The sequence below is a fragment of the Danio rerio genome, chromosome 13 (assembly GCF_052040795.2).
Source record: "Danio rerio strain M-AB ecotype USA chromosome 13, GRCz13ab, whole genome shotgun sequence".
Taxonomy (NCBI): domain Eukaryota; kingdom Metazoa; phylum Chordata; class Actinopteri; order Cypriniformes; family Danionidae; genus Danio; species Danio rerio.
Genome location: NC_141033.1, coordinates 20,147,170 through 20,172,359, shown reverse-complemented (window position 1 = coordinate 20,172,359; position 25,190 = coordinate 20,147,170). Strand labels below are relative to the sequence as shown.

General features: G+C 35.6%; 2 protein-coding genes across 6 annotated transcripts in view; one reads left to right on the top strand and one right to left on the bottom strand.

Moving 5' to 3' along the window:
• Positions 1 to 262: 262 nt before the first annotated feature.
• vdac2 (voltage-dependent anion channel 2) overlaps positions 263 to 25,190 on the top strand; it is a 732,443-nt gene continuing 707,515 nt past the window's right edge. The window contains exon 1 of the mRNA XM_087277509.1: positions 263 to 366. The gene's annotated coding sequence lies outside the window, so the exon portion shown is untranslated. The remainder of the gene's footprint in view (positions 367 to 25,190) is intronic.
• Positions 8,579 to 25,190, bottom strand: part of ccar1 (cell division cycle and apoptosis regulator 1) — a 68,790-nt gene continuing 52,178 nt past the window's right edge. For 4 of the 5 annotated variants that reach the window (XM_087278335.1, XM_087278336.1, XM_087278337.1 and 1 more), the window contains 7 exons: positions 24,979 to 25,114; positions 20,415 to 20,503; positions 18,202 to 18,348; positions 15,807 to 15,930; positions 15,535 to 15,720; positions 12,200 to 12,405; positions 8,579 to 9,598 (listed from right to left, as the gene is read on the bottom strand). In XM_087278335.1, the coding sequence (XP_087134461.1) occupies positions 9,542 to 9,598; positions 12,200 to 12,405; positions 15,535 to 15,720; positions 15,807 to 15,930; positions 18,202 to 18,348; positions 20,415 to 20,503; positions 24,979 to 25,114 (945 nt within the window). In that variant the 3' untranslated portion in view covers positions 8,579 to 9,541. 5 annotated transcript variants of the gene reach the window in all.

Sequence of the window (25,190 nt, the reverse complement as noted above, 5' to 3'; positions counted from 1 at the left end):
TCACCTGTTCTGAAACCGAAAACTCTGAGATTTTAAATTCTCTGTAAGTCAACTCAGAATTTAAGTTAAAACTCTGAGTTTGTTGAACCTACTTACTGAAACAAGCCCCTAGACTTAGAGTGCTTTCACACCTGTGAATCGATTCAGTTGTTCCGAAACAGAGATTACAAATGTTACATTGTTGCTCTTTGTTATTGGAGCGGTTCGCTGTCACAGATGAGGCGGGGAGGGTTGAGAAGGGTGCGCGACGATGCCTATTTGAGGACCGGGAGGGAGACGCGAGATTATCGGGAGATCATCACTCGTTTGCGGGCATCCGGAGACTCGCGAAACTTCCTGCCCTACTCATAATTCTATCTTCATATAGCCATATGCCTATTACATATCCATAAAACACAGTTATATAACCACCCTCGGATCGGATCGCTTTCTCACTGCAATCGAACCGCTCCAGGGTTCATTTCAATCGAGCTGAGACCACCTCATTCAGGCGGTCTTGGAGCGATTACTTTGGCGCGGAACAGAGCGCGATTGCCCTGTTCACATATGCCAAACGAACCGCGCTAACTGGGCAAACGAGACAGGTTCCGAATCAAAAGTGTAGGTGTGAAAGCACCCTTACTCTCAATTTTTGAGAACCATATCTGTCAATAAATGGGAAAAATTTGCATTATATTTATTTAACAAAAAACAACCTAGATATTTACTTGGAAATTAAAAAGTACCGAGTTATTTTACTAGTTACTTTTAAAAAGTAATCTGATTACTTTACTCACAATACTTCCAAAACAGAGCAACGCAAAAACAAAGAAGCGTGACTTGTTACAAAGAGCTATCATGACGTCTCCTGAGCCCGCATTCCATTGTCATGATAATTACAGCTCTGCACAAGTGACTTGTTGAAGACGGTGGGACTGTAGGAGAATGAAAAGAGTGAGGAGGAGTGGACAAAGTGTGGGGTCTTCTGAAACAAAGCCGAGTGTGAAAACAGGGGGAGGGAAAGGAGGAACATCAGCACAGACACACACAACTCAGACAGAAATGAGGGGATAATGGGTCTGACCCCCAGACAAAGGGAAAACATTAGCCTATAAGAACCTCCCAGGAACAGCAGACAGCGGGAGCCTCCTGAAACAAAAGGAGAAACGCTGAAACATCCAAACGATCAACACCTTCTGCATTCGTTTAAATACACAAGGCAACATTTGCAAAGAAAGCCACAGTTTTGTCCTGAAATGAGGGAAAATGAGAAGGCCTAGTTGTTTAGACAGGCGGATCAATGAGGGGAGAGTTGTAACCTAATATGCTGCTGCAATAAAAGATGCAACTCTCCACCCTGAAAACAAGAAAAGAAAAAAACATGGCGGCTTGAATTCACATAAGCTGATTGTTGGTGGGTCTGGTGTGAGAGTGTGGTGGAAAGAGAAGCTGATTGTCCCATGGCTCTTCGGTGTATGAGTGTGAGGCTTACTGTGCGGGACAAAGGCCCTCTGTTTAGGGAAAGGACTGGGTTTAACCTGCAGAGGCTTTGATTTCTCCTGTTGGAGTTCCAGCTGGCCTGCAGAGTGACACCAGGACATTAACACTCTCTCTGCAATGTGGAGATCACGAAGGAAGGTTTATGAAAATACTTTTTTCTTGTTGATTACTCCCGAAGCTTTAATCATGGTTTATTACACGACTGTTTTGAATACTTGATTCTTATTGGTCAGTTGTGCCTGTCTAAGGTATGTTATTCAGAGATAACAACCTCTGAATAACCAAGGATCATCTGTGAATGTACTAAGATCCACATTCATGTATCTGCTAATCTGTCACATTGCGTTTTTTTGACTATTTGACACAAATAGTGAATAAATAAAACACAAGTTAGTATATGCACCATTCCAGAGGTAGGAAGTAACGAAGTACAAACACTTCATTACGGCTGATTCAGCGTTAACACTTGACAGAAGGTGTTGTCTGAAGTTGGGGTTGACGCGATCGTCATAGCAGCATCAGCCAATGAAAACAGTCCTAAATTGACTACTTTCTGAACTGGTGTATTTGCATACAGCGATACGATTGGCTGACGCTTCCGTCGATGCTTGAAAAGTTGAGAAAGTCCTAACTTCTGAAGCGAGCAACGCCACTGTAGCAGTTTAAATATTTTGAAATATTTTTGTTTTAAGGTCAATATTATTAGCCCCCTTATGCAGCATATATACATTTTGTTTTGTCAGCAGAAGAAACCACTGTTATACAATGACTTGCCTAGTTATCCTAAATAAGCCTTTGAATTGCACTTTAAGCTGAATGCTTGTATCTTGAAGAATATGTAGCCAAATATTACTTACTGTCATCATGGCAAAGATAAAGTAAATGATTTATTAGAAATGAGTTAAAACTATTATGTTTAGAAACGTGTTGAAAAAAATCATTTCGTTAAATAGAAATTGGGGGGAGAAAGGGTCGCTAATAGTTTAGGAGGGCTAATAATTCTGACTTCAACTGTATATACAGTTTTTTTCCTCCCTGTAATTAAGGAAAGGGAAATAAATACAATGGAATAAAAATATAAAACAAACTGTGCTTTGAGCAACTTCACTCTAAGAAAAAAATTTAATTACAGCTACACAACTCCTTCAGTCAAAAGCAGTGAGTGATTTTGTCTTTTTGTTGTTTAGTTAATGAAACAGGCGACAGCAGTAAATATTGCGCGCTGTCACTTTAAGAGCAGTACGGTTTTGATTTATAGTTTCACTTTGACGTGTCTTTTGTTTCTCGACTCATTTGTTTATTAAACAAATGAGGGTTAATATGAATAATCACTAAAATCATGTTTTGGCACAAATGTGCATGTATTTGACCATTGAAGCGCACACATTAAGATGACTTTAGATGCGTGTGCTCTGCTCGTCTCTGACTCAAAGAGGAGCAGAGCACACTCATCTAAAGTCATCTTAATGTGAGACTCTCTGAGGCCCCGTTTACACTAATGCGTTTTAGTTTAAAAACGCATAAGTTTTGCTACGGTTACGCCATCCGTCCACACTACGCCGGAGTTCTCGAGCGCCGAAAACGGAGCGTTTCGAAAACGCTGGACAGGCCGTTTTCATTCTAAAACGCTGTTGCTCCGTCTCAGTGTGGATGGGGAAAGACGGAGACATCTGAAAACGGAGGCGGGGCTGCAGACATTCGCCTCTCTGATTGGGGCTTTTCCTCAATATTAAGTAGCCTAACACACAGTTCAGTCCTGAATCTTCTCCGTGTAAGTTCAGACTTCGCAAGTTTGATCAAGGCTGCATCTCTTCTTCTCAGTTTGATATGGAAAACATACCGAGGACACGCGTCAATCTTCACAGGGAACAGTGTACTTTATAACTTCATTCACATCACCTTGGCTACGTTGTTTCACTTTCTCAACAATAAAATGTAAACTTGATATAAGGAACTGCCTATTTTTATTTTAATATTAACAACTAAACAGACAGCAGAAATGTTGAGGCGTCGTGCTGCATATATGAGCGTCATCTTCACTGTGTGGACATTTATAACAAAACGGAGCCGATAACAACTGCCTCCTTTCAATTTCAGTGAAAATACGAAACACACCCTCTCTTTTGCTGAATATCAGTTTTAATAATCGATAATGGCCATTATAAAAGTATAACATACAATAAGTTTATACATTATAGGAAATAAAGGCAAGCGATCAGTCAATATACAGAATGTAGGCTACGTGCTTACATTAATCATTAACTTTTCTTTGCGCTCAGCCAAAACACGTTACCTGAGAACAAGTAATAGATTCCAGTGACCAAAGTCAGGGAATATGTCGTTAGATAAAGACAACAAGATGAATGAAATATCACGTTTAATAAATATAGTGAGATTAGATCCAGCGGGAGATGCTTGATGAGAAGTCCGACTAGCAAAGCTCTCATCTGGGTAGATGGGCTCCAGCGATTGCCAAAGTGTGTGTGTGTGGTCACGTGATGTGCGTTTTCAGCGTTTTGGTGTGGACGGAGAGCAGTTCAGAAACGCTGGGTAAAACGCGAGTGTGGACGCGGATCGTTTTCATTCTAAAACGCCGTTTTAAAACTAATACGCACTAGTGTAAACGGGGCCTGAGCCTGAGCGCGCGCACACAACAGCATGCGATCTCTTTCGCGCTTTTAAAAACATGAATGATTCAAATGTACATCAATGAATGATGCGCATCCTGCGCAAAAGTTACATTACAGTACATGCTATTAGTCATTTTCATGTGAAACTGAGCTTTGCAGAGCAACAAATGTGTACAACTGGAAAGGGGCGGTGTATGATGCAATAACCATTTTATATTGATTAATGTTTTTTAAATAATAGTTAGAAGCAAAAATCGAAACTGAATTTTTGATTAATTGCACAGCCTTAACATTTAGTACTAAAGCAATTAAATACTATATAAAAACTATGCATCGAGATTTATTTCCGATGAGTTTATATTTTCTAATAAAGAATATACGCTGTTTTACAGTTTTTTATAGACTATATGATTTTACAGGCATATAAATCTTCAAATAATTGTTTTAACAAATGCTTTACAACAAATGTAACTATGCTGGTCAATTCATGAAGAAACATATTATTTTATATGAAGATCCCGGCGACGCGGTGGCACAGTGGGTTGCACGGTTCGAGCCTCAGCTGAGTCAGTTGGCGTTTCTGTGTGGAGTTTGCATGTTCTCCCCGTGTTTGCATGGATTTCTTCTGGGTGCTCCGGTTTCCCCCATAAGTCCAAGGACATGCGACATAAGTGAATTGGGTAAGACCCTAGAGTATGTGTGTGAATGAGAGTGTATCTTTCCCAGTGAGTTGCAGCTGGAATGGCATTCGCTGCGTAAAACACGTGCTGGATAAGTTGCCGGTTCATTCCGCTGTGGCGACCCCAGATTAATGACGGGACTAAGTCGAAAATAAAATGAATGAATGAATAAAGATCCTGAATTAATCAAGTGAATAAAAGATCATGCACATGTTTTGTAGGTTGAAGTCACGCATTTGTGTTGCGTTTAGCATAGAATACATTAACAGAAATAATGTTTATATGTTAAATAAAATATCCACAATACCCTGGAAAAAAACACTTAAATCACTAGTTATGTATGAGAGCTGCTAATGCAAAACAATAATTAAATAGTTCGCAGTCAAATACAGTAACTATTTACTTTAGCAAAAGAAAATATATGAAGAGTTTAGATGCAAAAACCTCTAAATGCCGTCTGAATTTTTCCTATAAAATGAGTATTTTTATTAGTCTCCTTTTGTGTATGTTCTATAATATTACTTTTATTATAAGAATGAGCCCTTTTCCTGGTCGTTAAAATAAAATATCCCATCATAAGCAAAGGAGGCTGAGAAAAACTTTCATTTTTGATGGAAATTTCAGACGGCACTTGGAAGTTTTTGCATTCGAACACTTCATACAAAATCAATATATGTTGGACAGAATTCGGTGTAAAATGTAAGACATTATTTATAAAGATATACAGAATTATTTTTAGTGTGCATAAACATGAATGGCAACTGTAGTTTTTTAATGTAACAACCGCAAAACAACATGATGAACGTTGTGAGTTTGCATCAGGATATATGGGGGAAACCAGATATTTACCTACCTAGTGAAAGACATGTAGTAGCAATGGGTAATTTTTACTTAAGTACATTTTTGAGGCTGTACTTCTTTACTTTTACTTGAGTACAAAAGTGTAGTCAGTACTTCAACTTTTACCAGAGTCGTTTTAAACATGAGTATCTTCTACTTGAGTAAAGGATTTGTGCACTTTTGCCATGTCTGCTCCATTCAGCTGTCTCATTTTTTGTCAGCTTTGCATTAAACTACTAAGGCTCAGAACAATGTTTTGTGTCTAATTGTTGTGTTTAGAGGAAAGTAGCCTAGTAATGATCAGTTACATTCAGTACAATTTGTTTTTCAATTTGATAAGCCTGTTGGGCTGTATTATAAGATAACAGCATCAACAGTTCAGGCTGGTGGTGGTGGTGTAATGGTGTGGGAAATATTATCTTGGCACACTTTTTCCCATTATTACCAATTGAGCATCGTGTCAACGCGAGTATTGTTGCTGACCATGTCCATCCCTTTATGGCCACAGTGTACTCATCTTCTAATGGCAACTTCCAGCCGGATAATGCACATGTCATAAAGCGTAAATCATGTGAGACGGATTTCTTGAACATGACAATGAGTTTACTGTACTCAAATGGCCTCCAAAGTCACCAGAGCTCAATCCAATAAAGCACCTTTGGGATGCCGTGGAACAGGAGATTCGCAGCCGGCAAATCTGCAGCAATAGTGTGATGCTATATAACAACAACAACAGTAATACTAGTAGTATAGTTTACTTAATATTAAAAACTATCAATCAAACTATCAATGTTTCATAACAAACTAATCTGCAACCATTTTTGCATCCATTTTCTGACTGATAATATTTCTAAATTTTGTCAGAGCAAAATCATGTAGACATGATTTGTGTTTTTCCTATTAATTTCTTTAATTCCGTTTATCAAGATCAGACAGAAGTAAAATTAGGAAAACCCATGAGTTTAATATCACTTAATACTGGTCAGGACAAACCAAACCGGAGTAGAAAACTGCAAAGCTTGAGCAAACACCTCCAGATACTTAAACAGATCATTTTAACTCATTTTAACTGCTGGTTCATCAATCCTGTAACTTAAGTTCTGTTTATTGTGCTTTTGAAAGGACAATGTGCAGCATATTCATCCAAACACCAAAGACAGACCAGCAGGGTCAAGATGTCCACAAACATTATGACACGGCTCAAATGTTTCTTTTACTACTTTTACCCACAAAAAAGAACTTGTCAGATATTGTAAATTGAGGTCTTGACAAGTTCTACCAGTTAATCTCATGGTTCATCTGCCTCTCGGCTGCCCCTCATTTTTGGTATAGAATATATTTTCGGGTGAAGCAGTGGGGCAGTAGGTAGTGCTGTGGCCTCACAGCAAGAAGGTCGCTGGATCGCTGGTTCGAGCCTCGGGTCAGTTGGCGTTTCTGTGTGGAGTTTGCATGTTCTCCCTGCGTTTTCGTGGGTTTCCTCCAGGTGCTCCGGTTTCCCCCACAGTCCAAAGACATGCGGTACAGGTGAATTGGGTAGGCTAAATTGTCCATAGTGCACGAGTGTGTGTGTGTGGATGTTTCCCAGAGATGGGTTGTGGCTGGAAGGGCATAAAACTTGCTGGATAAGTTGGCGATTCATTCTGCTGTGGCAACCCCGGATTAATAAAGGGACTAAGCTGACAAGAAAATGAATGAATGAATATATTCACACATATCCTACAGATTGCACTTGTATTGTAATGAAAGGATATTGTGCTTTTGATTGAAATGCACCATATTTTAACATGAATTAACCTTAACATAAAAGATCTTTAACTTCAATGGGGCAGGCTTTATTTTAAGATATGGCTAATTAAACTAATACAATCATTTAAATGAGTAAGGATTGTGTTCACTGTATGGAGGAGAATAAACAATCATGGGCCTCTCTGTTTTTCAAGGTTTTGTAGTTCGGACTGTTTTCAACAGCTTCAGGTACACTGAATATGTCAAAGTCCTTTCTTTTAACTTCACTGCTGGACTTTTAGTCTGATATTTAGTTTAATATTTTCATAGTGCTATATTCAAACACATCAGTGAAACTCATCACTTATTTGTCAGATGACAAAAAAAAAGAACATTTCTAAGAAAACGAGGACATATTTATATTTATGAATGTTTAATTTTAGAGATTAACAAAAAAAATTCCACCCACAATAAATTATCGTTAACTGAAAGAAATGATTACATTTTACCACATATACAGTGGAAACTTTGCTAAATTTAAAGTTCACTGCTTATTATTACTGAAGTTATCCTTATGGGAGTGAAAAAAGAGAAATGAAGCGGGATTTAAAAACGAAATGTACAATCAACAAAACACTAAAACGTTAAAATTAAAACCCAATTAAAACTACAATAGTTACTCAGTAATACTAAAAACAACCCTGTTATGTTGCATTGCAACAGGTTTAGTGCTATCAGTAGGTCAACAGTGTAATTACAGATTTATTTACGGTATAAACATCTGTAATTATGCTCAACACAATATTTAAAGTGGCTTGAAACATATAGTTATTTAGTTTTTAACTTAATTGTTGAACATTCAAACCATATTATTTTTAACTTAGTGTTTAACTTAATAAAGTTTAATAAATTAAACTTTATTGATTGGTGTTGGGACAACATGAAGGAATTGTGTTGAGCCCAACATTTTTTTACAGTAAAAATATGCATGTACTAAAACAATCTTGCAGTCGTCAAAAAAACAAATCATTAAAGACTCTGTGACCAGAATTATTATATCAATGTTTATGAAACCACCTGCTTGTAGTTCCCTCTCATAAAAACTGCATGCGAAATTCCTATAGTTTAAACAAACACTGCCATCTACTGGGGAGGAAAAGGCATTGCAAAAACCCAAGCAAATCTAAATTAAATGGGGGACAAAATTCATAATTCAAGTCAGTGAAATGTTAAAACAAACCACTTTTTATTTGTTTCCTTTATCCAGAACAACCAGAGAGTACATCCAGAATAAAAAAATTATGTGCACTTGGTTGCTTTGGGCTCAAATTTCCCAAGTTTTGGCTCTTTTCCACCAACCGAAATCAAACACTGTAATCAATCCCATCCTCCTAAGTGGGCCAAAAACAGGAAAAACGTACAAAACTGAATTCATTGCCTTCAAAACAATTCCAGAATAACAAACTACTAAAAATAAATCACATAGTATCTGAGTCACGCTATTCTCACATATTACAGTCGCACTTATATAAAGTCCAAGACCCAGAACGAACATTAACTGCCTTGGTTTTGTTTGTATTAACAAAATAAACACAACCCCATTCAAGCAAACATAACCTGGAAGAATTACACTCAACAAACAATCTATAAAAAAAACGAGTCAGGAATCAAGCTGATATGCATTTGCTTATTAAGATGCATGCGCAGGTGTGACCCAACACAAAAACATGTCAGTCGATCAGTGAAATGGATCAGAAAGCAGCTCCTCATAGACATTAATACAATCCCAATCGCTGTTTCTAAACACAGTTGCATTTAAACATAAATAACAATTTTATTGCTAAATTAAGTCTGCGTACTGGCACAAGTCATGTGTCATTTCACGAGGAAATATGCTGATAGCGCAACGTTAAAATGACTTAAACTGGCAAGTAACCAAAACATACACAAATCAAACAATCTATTTTAACGTGAACCTGTTAAATTCAATAGTTCGATTCTGATGAAATCGATTACTTTTAAATACAGATTTCTGAAAAAACTGGGAGTTCGCCTCCACGCTCATTAAAACTTTGTACACAATCGGAAAAAAAAATCTACATTTAATTAGCTTCGTAATTGTGTTAGCGTTCCACTTATTTACATATCTGAAAGGAGATTAAATGTGGATGAACTGGAGAGGGGAGTTCACTCATCCGAGCCATTAGCTTGAGTTTTGTGGTCTGCGTCTTCTGAATGGTCATTCTGTGTGACAAAACAAACATGATTATTATACATTATATAAAAAAGTACAGTTCCACAAGTCATATATGTATAAACATGTATATAGAGACAATTTCCTGCTTTGACTTTGTTTGGAGCTGTTTTTACAGATATGTCTTTGCTTTCACTTGCAAATGTGTTATATTTGGGGAAACAGCACTCTCGCAACCAAATAAATCACCCCTGAAGCATGTCAAAACAAGATGTGGGAAGTTGCTCTTTACATAATAGAAAATAGCATGCACTGATCTGAATCTTAAATAATCAAGTAAATGTGATTTGACCACCCCTATAGTGGCTCATACTATTGTCAATGCATGATTCGAAAATATCTACTGCTAAACACTGTACATTGTTAATTTTCCTTGGAAAAAAAGTGTTTGCATCTACATATAGTCTAAAATTAAAGTCAAATTAGACTCAGTGTGTTTTAAAGAGCCCCTATTATGGGTTTTTGAAAATGACTTTCTATGCAGTGTGTAACAGCTCTAAGTGAAGGAAAACCACCAGCTGGGGTTTAAATCTGAAAGTGCACCGTGTTTAAAACTATTGATTTGAATAAATGAATCGAGTTGGGTTCGGATCTTTTGTTTGATCACATCGACGTTGATATGGTACATCACCAAATATGTACTTTCAGTTCCGGTAAAATGTGAACATGCTTAGACTATGTTACAATGAAACTACCAAATACCATTTAATTTAATGCTGAAAACCAGTTAAACCAGAAGAATATATTATTATACCTCTCCCGTAATACTCATTCGTCATTTCATTACTTTTATCCTTAACCGGCAAATCAGAATAGTTTGCACCAGCACTTTTGGTTTCGTTTTCAGAGCTGCTGCCAACTCCAGTAATAAACAGCGCTCAGTGCAAAGTGCGGGGTACAGTTCCATTTGTGTGTGGAGGGGGACTTACAGTAACTAAAGTGTTCTGTTAATCATCAACAATACATTACATTCATATTCCGTCTTACACCCGTTACATGTTTTCAATGCTTTTTTTCTTTGCTGCTATATCCGTGGTCTCTGGTCAGGGTGAGGCCAAGCCTCTCCAGCCTTACACACTCCGCCTATGTAGGTTACATCAGAAGTATTAAAAATGAAAAGTAATTGAATTAAAAATACCTATTTTTTACAAATTGATTAAATCTGTCCCCTAAATACATATCAGTTTCAAACCAATTAATTACTAAAAATCAAACTATGTTACAGTTGCTTTTTGGACTTTCAAGATGCGTTTTTGCACAGAGAGTGACTTTTATCAGTAAAGTTTGTAGTTTGCAGCATTGAGGATAAGCAAAAGTAAGCTTGTTCTGATGAAAAAACAACAAACATCCTTATTTTCTGCTGTGAACAAACAGCATCAGCTTCGGTGTGATTTAGCAGTTTTTGAGTACAGTTTGTCGAGACTGATAATTTAGTAAATAGTGTAGGGCTAGGCGGTATATCCAGTTCTGGGAATATGTTGATATGATTCAACAACGCGATGCAGGATTATCCAATATCTTTCATATTGATATGGTTTGAGGACACATGCACATTCTGCTGGAAACAGACCACTCCAAGGTAGCAAGCGAGCTCCAATTGCACAAATGGGCGCATGCACAAATGAATGATTCAATTCATGAGTCATACAAAAGATTTGTTCAAAATTAACGAATCATTCAGAAACGACCCATCACTGCACGCAACATGGAGGAATATGCAGTGCCGGTGTTGTATCTAAATTTGAAATCTTCCACAAATGACAGCTAGAATCAACGTAGAAGCCTTGTCAAATTGACAAGCAGCACCTGAATGCGTTTAAAAGAATTAAAAACGTCAAACGAATTTATATCGCATTTTGAAAATGAAACCACCTCATATTCAATGATTATAAGTTAAAAGCCCTGCGTTCTGGTCTGTTATTGCATGTTGACTTAAATACTGTTTATATTCTAATCATTTTATTTATTTATTCTGTTTAATTGATTTATTTATTTTAGCCCCTTAACTGGAAGACGTGATTTGATTTGTGTGTTTGTGCCTATAGTGTACAAATGGTTGGTGGTTTAAACGATTATTAAAACTTAAAAAAAGTAAAATAAAAAAAAACATGCACTTGTTTATTAAACTTTTTTTTTTCTAATTTAATATTTCTTTGTTAGCTACTCTTTTAACAAATAACAACATAAGAATGATAATTATAATGATAATAAGAGAAAGGGGAAACCCTTGTGTTTCATTATATTTTGCTCAAAAACTGTTTAGTAAAATTTTAATAAAGGCTTTGACTCTCAAGTAACCATTTATAGGAAAATACCGGATATATATTAGTATACCATCATTCCTCATAAAAATATTGAGATATGATTTTTTTGCCCATATCGCCTAGTCTTCCTGTTACTTTGATTTGCGTTGTTTTCATCAGGAGCTCTGGGTACTAATTGTATTTTGCCATTATGTGTTAAATTCTGCGTTACAAATTGTTTAACAAATCTGAAAACATTTCAGGGTATGCACACTTTGAAGATATTTTTTTTATATATACATGAATCACATTTTACACAGTGCTGAAACAAAGAGATGTTTTGCATACGTTTGCTAAAACCCCCTGCAGCTCCTTCTTGATGGTGTCGAGGCTGGACACTGTGCTGTGGAGCTGCTGCTCAAATCTGCCCTTGCGCTGGTCTGAGGCTGTCAGTTTGCTCTCCGTCTCCCTCAGGGTGTTCTTTACATCGTCCAGCTCCTTTTGAAGGCTCCTGTTAGCAGCTTCTAGCTCTGATAAATGCTTTGAATCCTCCTCTGCAAAACAAAACATATGCAGTAGTGGATAAATGCATACTCCGGATTATCAAAGCCAAGAAATTGTATAACGTCCAAAAATCTGTGGTTGTTTTTCAAGGAGGGTAAACATAAATGTAGACTGGCCTCACACATTCACGAACTGATTGGATCTTTTCAGTTATTGTGCATCCTTCATCATGCCCCTCTCATTTGAATATTCTAAATATTTTTGTTTAAAATGGATTAAATTCATTTATTTCTCCAATTCTACACACAATACCCCATAATGACAATGTGAAAAAAGAAATTGTTGCAAATTTATTAAAAATAAAAAACCTGAAAAATCACAAGTATTCACAGCCTTTGCTCAATACTTTGTTGATGCACCTTTGGCAGCAATTACAGCCTCAAGACTTTTTGAATATGATACCACAAGCCTGGACCACCTTTTTGCAGTACCTCTCATGCTCGGTAAGGCTGGATGGGAAGCGACGCTGTACAGCCATTTTGCTGGGCCACTCAAGGACATTCACTGAGTTGATGTGAAGCCGCTCCACTGATATTTTGGTGGTGTGCTTTGGGTCATTGTCGTGCTGGAAGATGTACTGTCGCCATAATCTAAGGTCAAGAGCACTTTGAAGCAGGTTTTCATTCAGGTTGTCTCTGTACATTGCTGCATTCATCTTTTCCTCTATCCTGACTAGTCTTCCAGTTCCTCCTACGGGAGTGGCTTCCGTCTGGCCACTCTACCTTACAGGCTTGATTAGTGGATTGCTGCACAAATGGTTGCCCTTCTATAAGGTTCTCCTGTAAGGTGACCATCGGCTTATTGATCACCTCCCTGACTAAGGCCCCGTTTACACTAGTGCGTTTTAGTTTTAAAACGGCGTTGTAGAATGAAAACGATCCGCGTCCACACTCGCGTTTTACCCAGCGTTTCTGAACTGCTCTCCGTCCACACCAAAACGCTGAAAACGCACATCACGTGACCACACACACACTCTCGGGCATGCGCTCCAGCATTTTTACCCAGATGAGAGCTCTGCTTGTCGGACTGCTCATCACGCATCTCCCGCTGGATCTAATCTCACTATATTTGCTAATGTGATATTTCATTCATGTTGTTGTCTTTATCTAACGACATAGGCCAATTCCCTGACTTTGGTCATTGGAATCTATTAAGTTTGTTCACGGGTAACATGTTTTGGTTAAGCGCAAAGATGAGTTAATGATTAATCCAGGTACATTGACTGATCGCTTGCCTTTATTTCCTACAATGTAAAAACTTATTGTATGTTATACTTTTATAATTATCGATTATTAAAACTGTTATTCAGCAAAAGAGAGGGTGCGTTTCGTATTTTCACTGAAATTGAAAGGAGGCAGTTGTTATAGGCTCCGTTTTGTTATAAATATCCACACAGTGAAGATGACGCTCATATAGCCTATACAACACGGCGCCTCAACATTTCTGCTGTCTGTTAAGTTGCTAATATTAAAAAGAAAATAGGCAGTTCCTTAAATCATGTTTACATTTTATTGTTGAGAAAGTGAAACAACGTAGCCAAGGTGATGTGAATGAAGTTATAAAGTACACTGTTCCCTTTGAAGATTTACCCGTGTCCTCGGTATGTTTTCCATATCAAACTGAGAAGGGGGAGACTGCAGCCTTGATCAAACTTGCGAGGTCTTAACTTACAAGAAGAGGATGCGAGACTGAACTGTGTGTGGGCTACTTAATATTGAGGAAAAGCCCCAATCAGAGAGGCGAATGTCTGCAGCCCCGCCTCCGTTTTCAGATGTCTCCGTTTTCCATCATCCACACTGAGACGGAGCAGCAGCGTTTTAGAATGAAAACGGCCTCTCCAGCGTTTTCAAAAAGCTCCGTTTTCGGCGCTCGAGAACTCCGGCGTAGTGTGGACGGATGGCGTAACCGTAGCAAGGAGCAGAATTTTTTCTGTAAACTTCACCAGCCTTGTGCCTCCAGACAATCCTGTCTTCATGCTTGGTTTGTGCTTTGACAAACACTGTGAACCCTGTGACCTTATATCGAGAGGTGTATGCCTTTTCAAATCATGTTCAATTAACTGAATTCACCACAGCTGAACTCCAATTAAGCTGCTGAAACATCTCAGGAATGATCAGTGGAAACAGACTGTACCTGAGCTCAATTTAGAGCTTCACATCAAAGGCTGTGAATACTGTGAATAAGAGGCAAACACTCCAGGTTCCAAAATAAACATTTAGGAGTAAAAGCACCCTTATTTAACTTTTCTTATCTGTCTTCTTTAAAATGAGACCTAATAAAATAAACTATGCACCAAAGTGGCATTTGTTTAAGTTGAACATGTCATTTTCATGTCCATGTACAAAAAGTGGAAGTGAGTTTAGTAAGTTATGGGGTAAAACTTAAAGGTGTCAAAATGAATTGTTCCACGTTCCATTGTTCGCAGACACAAACAATTCGGTATCGGTTCAGTAATAGATCCTAACCAGTTATTGCATTCTGATGCCATTTATTTCATATGCAGTATGTCGTGGTAGAATACTACGGGGAGGGAAAAGTGCAGAAACTCTGCACGATTCACTGTGTTGCTGGACAGTCTTTTACTGACACTGAAGTTACAGCAGAAGCCCCGATTTAATTGCTATAGAGAAAATGAAAGTAAACTCTCTCTTTCTCACGATGGCTCATATGGCCTGTTAGCGTGACGTTTCCTCTCCTCTCAGTTGTTATAGCAATACTTGTGGATCCAGACATGAGCGTGTCTGCAGTGTCACTTATCAGTGAACAGCGCCAACACGTTCACAGCCGATCACAGCCCTTTCTGGCTTATATAAAATGTTGTGCTGTGAAGTAAAATATTCAATTGTTTATAGAAAGCATTGTCAATGCACCGTGAAGCTACGAGATATCGAATTAAACCGAATCGATGGCATGATAATCGTGACCAAACCAAACTATGAAACTAATGTAGGTTCACACCTCTACTCATTGTGAAGACAAAATGTGCTACAACCTGGATCTAAAAAGGAGCAACTATTATTATCCCATCAAAAAAATAAACATAATGGGTCACTAAGGTTCACTGACCACAAATCAAACTGCTCATGACAGTCATTTGAATGTAATAAAAAAAGTGTTACCCATTTTAACATCTTGCTGCATGAGCTTTTGCTCAATGTCCTCTCGTGTTTTCTCGCTCTTCTCCAGCTTCTGCATCATACTTCCCACATCCACCAGAGCTCCCTTGTAGACGATTAGACTCCCTGACTCACCGCTCTCATCTGGCTCTCGCTTGATCTTCTGGCTGGTCAGTAAAATCTGGTTACCTGTGGGCACAGAGAGTTTGTCATTGATATGTGCTCTATTGTTACAAATGAGCTTCTCAGTTTCAGTCATCCTCCTCTTTGCACACCTAAAAGGTTGTCTATGTGAGCCTCAGAGATCAGTGCGGGGCAAGGCTCATCTTTAGGCCTGTCCGTCAGCTTTCGATAATGGCACGACTCTTTAACCAAAGGTTTGTTTAACAACTTCTTCACCTGAAAAGATAGAAAAAAAACAGTCTTTTAATAAATATGCTACATTGCGTTCAATTAGAAAATTACTAGTAACACATTATATTGTGATCAGGCATGATGCAACAAACATCTTTTCCTTTTAATCAATTACTTTGATACATAAATGATACATACATATACATACATACATACATATATATATATATATATATATATATATATATATATATATATATATATATATATATATATATATACATACATACATACATACATACATACATACATACATACATACATACATACATACATACATACATATATATATATATATATATATATATTATTATTATTTTTTTTTTTTTTACAAAATATGAAAGTTATTTTAAGCATTATTATTACATGAATATTAGTTTGAAATGGTAATAATAATAATACAGCCATCATCACTATTGTCCTCAACTATATCTATTATTTAAAAGAATAATTTTTAAATTTAATAAAAATATAAAAAATACTTAAGTTTATAAAATATCCATAATATTTATTTGCATTTGTTTATAACTAATACAAAAATACATTTATTTTATGTGTGTGCACACGTATTATGATAATCAATTCAACAGTAAGTATTTATTGTTGCATGAATATTCACGAACTGATTGTGAGAATATCTGTCATTTAATAGCATGATTGTTCAATTTACCAAAAAATTTAAAACATTTATTTCTTTATAAAAATAATAATATTTACTTGTAATTATTTATAACTGCTACAATATTACATTTCTTTTATGTGTGTGTGAGAATAGTTTATGATGATTATCAATATTATGCTAGTTCAAACAATTATTATTGCATGAATATTCATATGTTAGGGTTATAATAGTAATAATAATAATACTACAACTGTTATCATCATCAAGTATATCTGTCACTTAATACAATAATGATTTAATTTAATAAAAAAATATATATATTTTTTGTAAATTATTAATAAAATAGTACTAATATTTACTTGAATTTGTTTATAACTGCTACAATACTACGTGTGTTATATATAAATGTGTGTGTGCGTTTGAGAGAATTTTGTATTATGATTATCAATATTATGTTAGTTCAAACTATTTTTATTATTAGTTAATTATTATTATATAATTATTTTATTATTTTACATTTTTGTATTTATATTATTATTTTCATTATTATTTAATTGTTTGTTAATGTAACAATTATATTAGATAATGAATAGATTATTATGAATAATTATAATATGACTTTTTATTAAATTGTAAGAATTTTAAATAATATGAATTCATAATGGGTGTCACAGTAGCGCAGTGGGTTGCACAATCACCTTAAGCCAGGTTTATACTCCACATGTCCGCTTGTTGCGCGTAACAAATGTGACATCATCACGGTGTTTGCAGAGGTTTGCTTTGGCTGCGCGCGATATGATTTCGGCTGGCGAGAGCATGATTTTTTTTGAGACTCGAGCGAACAGTTTGTGCGGCGTCGCGTTTGATTTAAGTTAAATATGAAACACTTAGAAGAGATTTTGTCTGGGATAAATCAGCTGGATTTTTTAGTAAGTGTACTTTTTCTTTTTTTGCTTTTATTCTTGCCATAATAAAAAATATATATGTAGAGCAACCCGTGTTCTGCTGTCATTAACATTTAATAAACTTTAATAGGTAGAACAGTCCTATATATGAACAAAAGCAAGTGACGCATCAAAGTTTGGATAAAAAAAATCTTGAATGGTTATAGAAATCCTTATAATCATTAAAATAATTTATAAAGTTATAAGTTTTTATAAGGTTTTTTTTTAACGCGCCCAGTCCATTTTAAGAATATCACAACAGCGAATGAGGCAAGAATAAAAGCCTTGTCCGTTTCGCGGGGTGCATGCGCAGTCAGTGGAGGTGCATGAGTATGAGTGTGAATGAGTGTGCATGCATGTTTCCCAGTAATGAGTTGGAAGGGAATCCGCTGCATAAAACATATGCTGGATAAATTGGTGGTTCATTGCACTGTGGTGAACCCTTTATTTTTTATAAAGGGACTAAGCCAAAAACAAAATGAATGGATGAATGAGTTATTAAACTCAGAATTGGTTAAATACTGCTATGCATGAACAGTAAAAAAGTGATATTGCATATTTTCTCCATGGCAAAAAATGGACAGATTTGAATCTGATGACATTTCTAAGAAATTACAATGAGTAAATTTTTTGAACTTTACAGCCCCCTTTAACCAAGAAACACTAAAACACAGAGAGCAGAAGCAGCACCTGAGCTCTGGACAGATGCAGGCCCAGTGTGTACATGATCTCCTCCAAGTCCTTCTCCAGCAGGTACCCGCAGTGACTCTGGTCGAAGTACACAAAGGCCATCAGCAGATCCTTGTTGAACGTCACCATCTGCCTTTTCTTCTCGTCCTATAGACACAGTGAAATATTAGGAAATGCCACTCTTCACAGACATTTCATGCTGCAAAAAGAGATCTGTTGTTGACTATGGAGTCAATCTCAGGCCATATATATTTGCAAAATAAAAGGAAGTTTTGCAAACAAAAACAGATGAATAAATGCAAATCTCCAAAAATCACAAAAAAAAAATAGAAATAATAAAAAAATTCAACCAGTGCAAAAAAACTAAAAAGTATAATTAAAACTAAAATATTTGCAACAAAAAACGATATATTTGCAACACATGGTTATAGCACTACCTTCAAAACCCGTCTAGTCAATTGCAATTCGCATTTTGATTAGCTTTTTGGTAAATCCTGAGTTTGCGATGCTGTTTTCTCTTTGCACTTCATGTTTAACTTTGTAGCCCTGATTTGAGAAGGGGGTGGAGTCAAGGGAATTTTGGCTTTTACGGCAGGCCTGCCTCCATTTAAGCGACGTCATCACCTGGGCCCGGTTTTTCAAAAGGTTTAATCCGGATAAAATTGATCCGGATTTAGTAATCCTGTTTTTGTGATCTGTGATCACGTAATCCAGCTCACTTTTTGAGCCAGTTCTTCAAAGCAACATCGGATTGGATCAATCTGATCTGGATAGGAACTTTTCAGGATCACTAAATCTGGATAACCAGTGCTCAAACAGGATAGGACATCACAATGTAGAACTATAGATATGTAAAGAGTAGAATAGCATGGGGTCAATATAACTTTATTTTTATTTGAAATGAAAACTAAGAAAATGTAATAATTATTAAAATAATAATAATAATAAATAATAATAATAAAAACAAGAAAAACAACACCCCATCATCTTTAAGCAGTCCGCTCATTTGAGACCTACAACACTGTACATTGAGGATATTTATAATAAGTTTCAAATATAGATGTAAATAAAAAAAGACTTAATGTCAAAAACTCCACAATAAGTTCTGACTTCCTCATCTGATGTGGAGAGAGCAGCTCGTCTGAGCGTAGCCTTTAGAAGGCAGATCTCAAGTCATTGGCTAGGTTAGCTGCAGTTTGTTCAGAGTCAGTTGTTTCTCTGCCAGATGAAGCTGTGCTTCTGCCCTTTCAGTCTCTTTTTGCAATTGTTGAAAGAGATTTAAAAAAATCAGTCATTGCCATTCTTTGCATTTTTTTTATTCTGTAATCATTGCATGCATCACTAATAAATATTTTAAAAAGAAAAACATTTTCCATTGTGATGAATATATCTATCAATTAGTAAAAGAATAAAATTGATTGTTTTTGGTCAGTTTTGACAGCTGTTTGGGGGATTATTTTATGAGGCCAAACTCTTTCTACTTTGCTGTAGGCCTATACTGAAAGACTGAACACGTTAAAGCCAATAATCACTATAGCCTGACAGATGAACAAATAAAATAAAAACCTTATGAATAAATAGTATATATCGTAAGATACTGTATGATCCAAAAATAGTATTATTTAATACATTTTTTAAGTTTTCATTACATTTTGGGCATGAAATCTACGCTAAATCCACCCTTCTGATGGGATCAGTTTAATTCAGGTTCTTTGGATCAAAGTGATCCAGATCCTACAAAAAAGGTCTGAAAAACCCAAAGTAAAGGTTTGATCCGGATCAAAACCAAGATTGGATTACGTGATCTAATCCGATTATGTAATCCATTTTTTCTTTTGAAAAACCCATTTTTAAGATTTGATCCAATCCCTTATCCAAAATCTTAGTGGATTACTTTTGAAAAACCGGGCCCTGGAGACACTGTATCATGCCTGTCATAAATGCCCAAGTTCTCTTTTAACCTTTGGTTTGCTATAAAATTTTTATTGCAAATTTTTTTTTGCTTTTTTGCCCTGCTTGATTTTTATTTAGTTTTTTTTTTTGTTGTTGTAAATTTCATTATTATTTCTCAAAAACGTATTTTCACTTTGCGATTTTTGGAGATTTGCATTTATTTATTTATTTTTTTGCTCAATACTTTATTTTTGGTTTGCAAAACTTTCTTTTATTTTGCAAGTATATATGGCCCGAGATTGACTCCATAGTTGACTTACTTTATCTTTAGATGACCTGTCTTTAGACTTCCGGTCGTCTCGTCGGTCGTCTCTTCTGTCCCGGCCATTCGAGTCTTCATCATCTTTATCTGAGAAGCACAAAGGATCAGTTTTGACTTTTTAAAATCATAAATCACCTCAACTGGCCTTACGTAGGGATCATTTTTAAGCCAGCTGAAAAACTTGTAGTAAGATTGGTGTGACTTTCTCTTCAGGTTCATTAGGTTTCTATAACAGCATTGGTTGCGAAAAGCTTTTTTTATAATCAGACTATTATCAGTGAAATAGTCATTTAGTTGTGCAATGTTAAACTAGATTAAAAAAAGATGCTTAAATTGATGCAACACGAGAAAACAACAACTGAGAAGCAACATTGAAAATCCATTGGAAATATTTTGTGGCAAAATAACTATTTTAAAAATGCGATTTAATGTAGTACTTCTTTTCAATGTGTGACACACTTTAAACTTGATCTCAATCCCACAGTATGTTTCATTGATTTTGAACAGCGCAGATCTTACACATGGTGAGGTTATAATGGTATAAAGGTTTACTGGAAATGCCTGGACTGGTTAATCCAAATCCAGCTACCATGCATAAGGACAACTCAGGATCAAATCTGACCTAAAGAGGTGTGCATGAATAGTTGAATATCTGATATGCAGTGATTATTTAAATGATAAAAACACAATTTGAAGTTCGCTAAATATTTCTTTGCTGGCTGTAAATGAAGTGAATCCATTATAGATACAGACTACATTGACATGTACATTCATAATATGTACATGTTCATTTTGGTTAATTTTGCCAATCGACAACTGCCACTCGTTAACTGAATATTAACGATTAACTGGTCAGATTAATATTAAATGATTATTTAATAAAAATATATTAATTATTGACGTGTCTATTTTGTGTCCGACACATTAAATATTGCATGTAAACTACTGATTTATTTTAACATGCGAACAACAGCATACAGAACATCTTCACACACTGCAATGTTTCCAACTGCGTAAAAAAAAGAATAACCTAAATAAAAAGAATAAAATAAATAGGTCTGCCCTAAATATTTTTCGCTTATATGACAAAGTTGGATTACAAAGCAAAAACACTGACTGAATTCTTTTTAGCAACCAGCATAGGCTTTTTGTTTAATCATATGATTTTTTTCTTCCGTCAAAGAAAAATAGCAGGATACCTTAAATTAATAGCTTCATGGAAAATATGCATTTAATTATTGCTCCACTGTTATTATCATATCACAAACCTCTGTCAACATTTATATAAGTCATTAGTTTAAAGATTATGTCCTGAGCGTCTGGTTTCACCTTAGAGCTTGTGTGCTTTGTGTGCTCACTCAGGGTTCACGTGTGCGCTGCACGTTATGAAAGACAATGACAAGGCTCGTATGTTGACTTTTTGTAAAATATAGGCTACTATAGCATACAACTATTATGTTGTCCAAAAATGATATTGCATAAATTTGCATAAATGTTTTATAAGCTGTAAAATTAAAAATTATACCAATATTAACAGCAACACTGGCACAGTACCCAGCTGATTCAGTCATTGCCTAGTGACAAAAATAGCATGCCGCTTCTAATTTTCTTGTCAGCAAAAAGGCAATGTGGTGCCCCTCCTGTTTATAGCACGCATAAGTGCATTCAGTGTGTGATCAGTCCCTGAATCACCTGCGTATTGTGTGCGAGTGTTGCTGTTGTTATAATTGTAATTTAAAAGTCATGCAGCTCTGAATAACTTAAACAGCGACCACTAGTCTCTCCTCCATCTTTAAAAATTCTCCTTAGTCGTCTTGACAACACAAACACTGCTGTCACCTCAACGGAACACCCACCTCTGCTTTGATTTGATTGAAGAATGAATAATGTAACACTTTTTCTGCTCAGAGTTGACTTTATTTCATCTGCGAAATGCTCGCAGCCATTAATAAACCATTCAACAGATGCGCCTCTCAATGCAAAAAGCACGTTCGCTGTGATTGGCCCTTATGCAGCCAAACTTTGAAAATATCAAAAATATTTTTAAATCATTTAACTGATACCATTAATAGGTTAAAAACGCACCCTTTCGGTTAACGGTTAATCGGTTATTATGAGCATCCCAAATTTAAGATTTAATTATTAAAATACTGGATATGAATATTTATTTGATATGGTAATAAAAATGATAATACCATTATCATCATTGAATATATATTTATTATTTATTATGTATATGTTTTTAATATGTATTAGATTTAGATTTTGAAAACTACCCCATAATTTCCTCACCCTTAAACTATCCTATATGTATATAACTTTCTTTTGCCAGATCACTGACTTTCTGCGTCCACTGAATGCGAATTCTAGATTTTTGTAACAAAAACAATTGGTCCGCTTTATAATACATGCGTTAAACCCTTATCAGCACATGGATTAAATTTGACAAAGGTTTTACGCACTTTTGAAAGCTTAAAATCTGACCACTACCCAACACCATTATGCAGCATGAACGAGCCAGGATAAAATGTTAAATTACTCCAGCTGTGTTCATCTGACAGAAGAAAGTCAAATACACTGAGGATGGCTTGAGGGGGAGTAAATTATGGGGTAATTATTTGAACTAATTATGAGTAATAACTGTGCAGTTTAACTGTACTATTGCTGGGATGTATGACAATATTCCAGTTAAACATTATCACATGCAGAGGTGGAAAAAAAAAACAAGCATAAAATTAGATTAGAATTTTAGCATCCATTTCTACCAAGACCTGGAAGGGATGTGATGTTGGGTAAAAAATGGGTGGGAGGAAGAAAAAAAAAAGAGTGATAGGAAAACAAATATAAGTTTTTTGCATTACCTTGCAAAGATGTTTTGCATTCCTCGAAAACACAAACACTTCCTGTGTACTTCATACATGTCAGCCCTCCTGTTTTTGCCACGATTCTCCTGTATTTTACCATTCTATCCTTCTATCATGCTATCATTAAGAATTTTCCCATATTTCCCCCCTATTTTTAATCTTGAAAGCCCGCTGAAATCAATATAGAAATGTCTGCATTAACTTTCTATTCATTAAAGCTGTGCATCAATCGTTGCCTTTCATATGCAACCTTTGAATCAGTGAAAGCATGTATTAGCGCTGACTGACCGACACGTTTCGTATGATAAACTGAAGAAACTTCTGTACACGCTATTTAAAGAAGAGCTAATGTGCAGGACAGTTTGGGATTCGGGTGTATGTTTAAACAGAAAAATACGCTTGATAATATGTAAACATGTCTGTCCTGCGTTTTTTATTTTAAACACAGCTACTCTTCTCTTAAATGAGCATAACCAGTTAATCGAATGCTTTCATTAGCCTAAAGATCTTTGCATTTTTACACTGACACATCTGTTATCAAACAAAACAAGAGATTCATTTGCTGCTCTTCACTTGTTTGATAACAGAGGTGTCACTTTAAATGGCATGAAGGAGCACAAAGTAACACTTTTTGGTTTTAGTCAAATAATAAACAGAGTAATGGGGTTAGACAAACCATTTGTTTTTTGTTTTTTTTTACCAACAACACACATGCCTCCTACAGATGAGCACTAATTGTATGATCACGGGACTTATGGTTTCTGTGCAGTATTGCAAAAAAAATGCCAGAAGTAAAATGTTTACTATTTAACCCAGCTGCGGAGCAAGTTGTAACAGACAGAGGGTTAGTTGTAAAACATGCTTATAAAGGTAGATTTTACACAATTTAATAGAAATTCGGTTTACTTTAAATAGTTAAATGTTTAAATGCTATATTTCCTCAGTACTTAGCTCAATTTATTTTTTATTCTACATAGCACAGCATGCTTATTTATTTACTAGATTAACACATTTGGATTTATTAAGATTATTATGCATTATATTTAATTACATTAATTACATTATATTTAATTACAAAATGTATATATTTTTGTCTATTAAAAATATTTTCTGTTAAAAAAAAAACATTTTATTAAAAAAGTTCCCAACATTACTTACAAAATTCAACAATTATTTTGTTAGTTTAATTGGTGTTCAACACCCTGTTACAACTAACCCCGCCTAGTACATTTTCCTATTACTCAGTTTTTTTTCCTCCCACCCATTTTTCCCCACCATCAAGTGCCTTCCAGGTCTCCATACATTTCTAAACTGAACTAAATGTAGAGAAGCCAACTTTCATCTGATCACATTTATATGCCTGCTTTTCTCAAGATGAAAAACTCAAGAGCTAAATGCGACTCGCTTGCTTGCTTTGTGCTCTTCAGACATTATTTTTGTTATGCAAATTATTATTTCTAGACGATTTTAAATGTTAAAAATATAGAAAACATGAGCTCATTGTAAAAATGCCTTATAAATGCATATAGAAATATTATCAAAGAATAATGCCTTATTTATAGATAACGTACTTCTCATAAAACCTAATTTAAACAAAAATTATTTGTTTAAATATTTAAATGTAATATAAAATAAAACACATTTATCCCTAATCAAAACTTTTCTTTGAATTCAGCTATATTATTTCAACAGCCCTACCATCGTCATCATAATCGTCTGCATCTTCTGCCTCCAAAGGATCGTATTCATCTGCATTGTTGTTGCTGCTTCCATCTTCATTATCGTCGTCATCTTTGGATTCTTCTCTCTTTATTCCTCTCTCCTTTTCCTCATCCTTTATCCCGGAAACACAAATTGAGTGGCTTACTTTTACATTCATTTAAGATAACACCTAAAGATCCAATTCACAC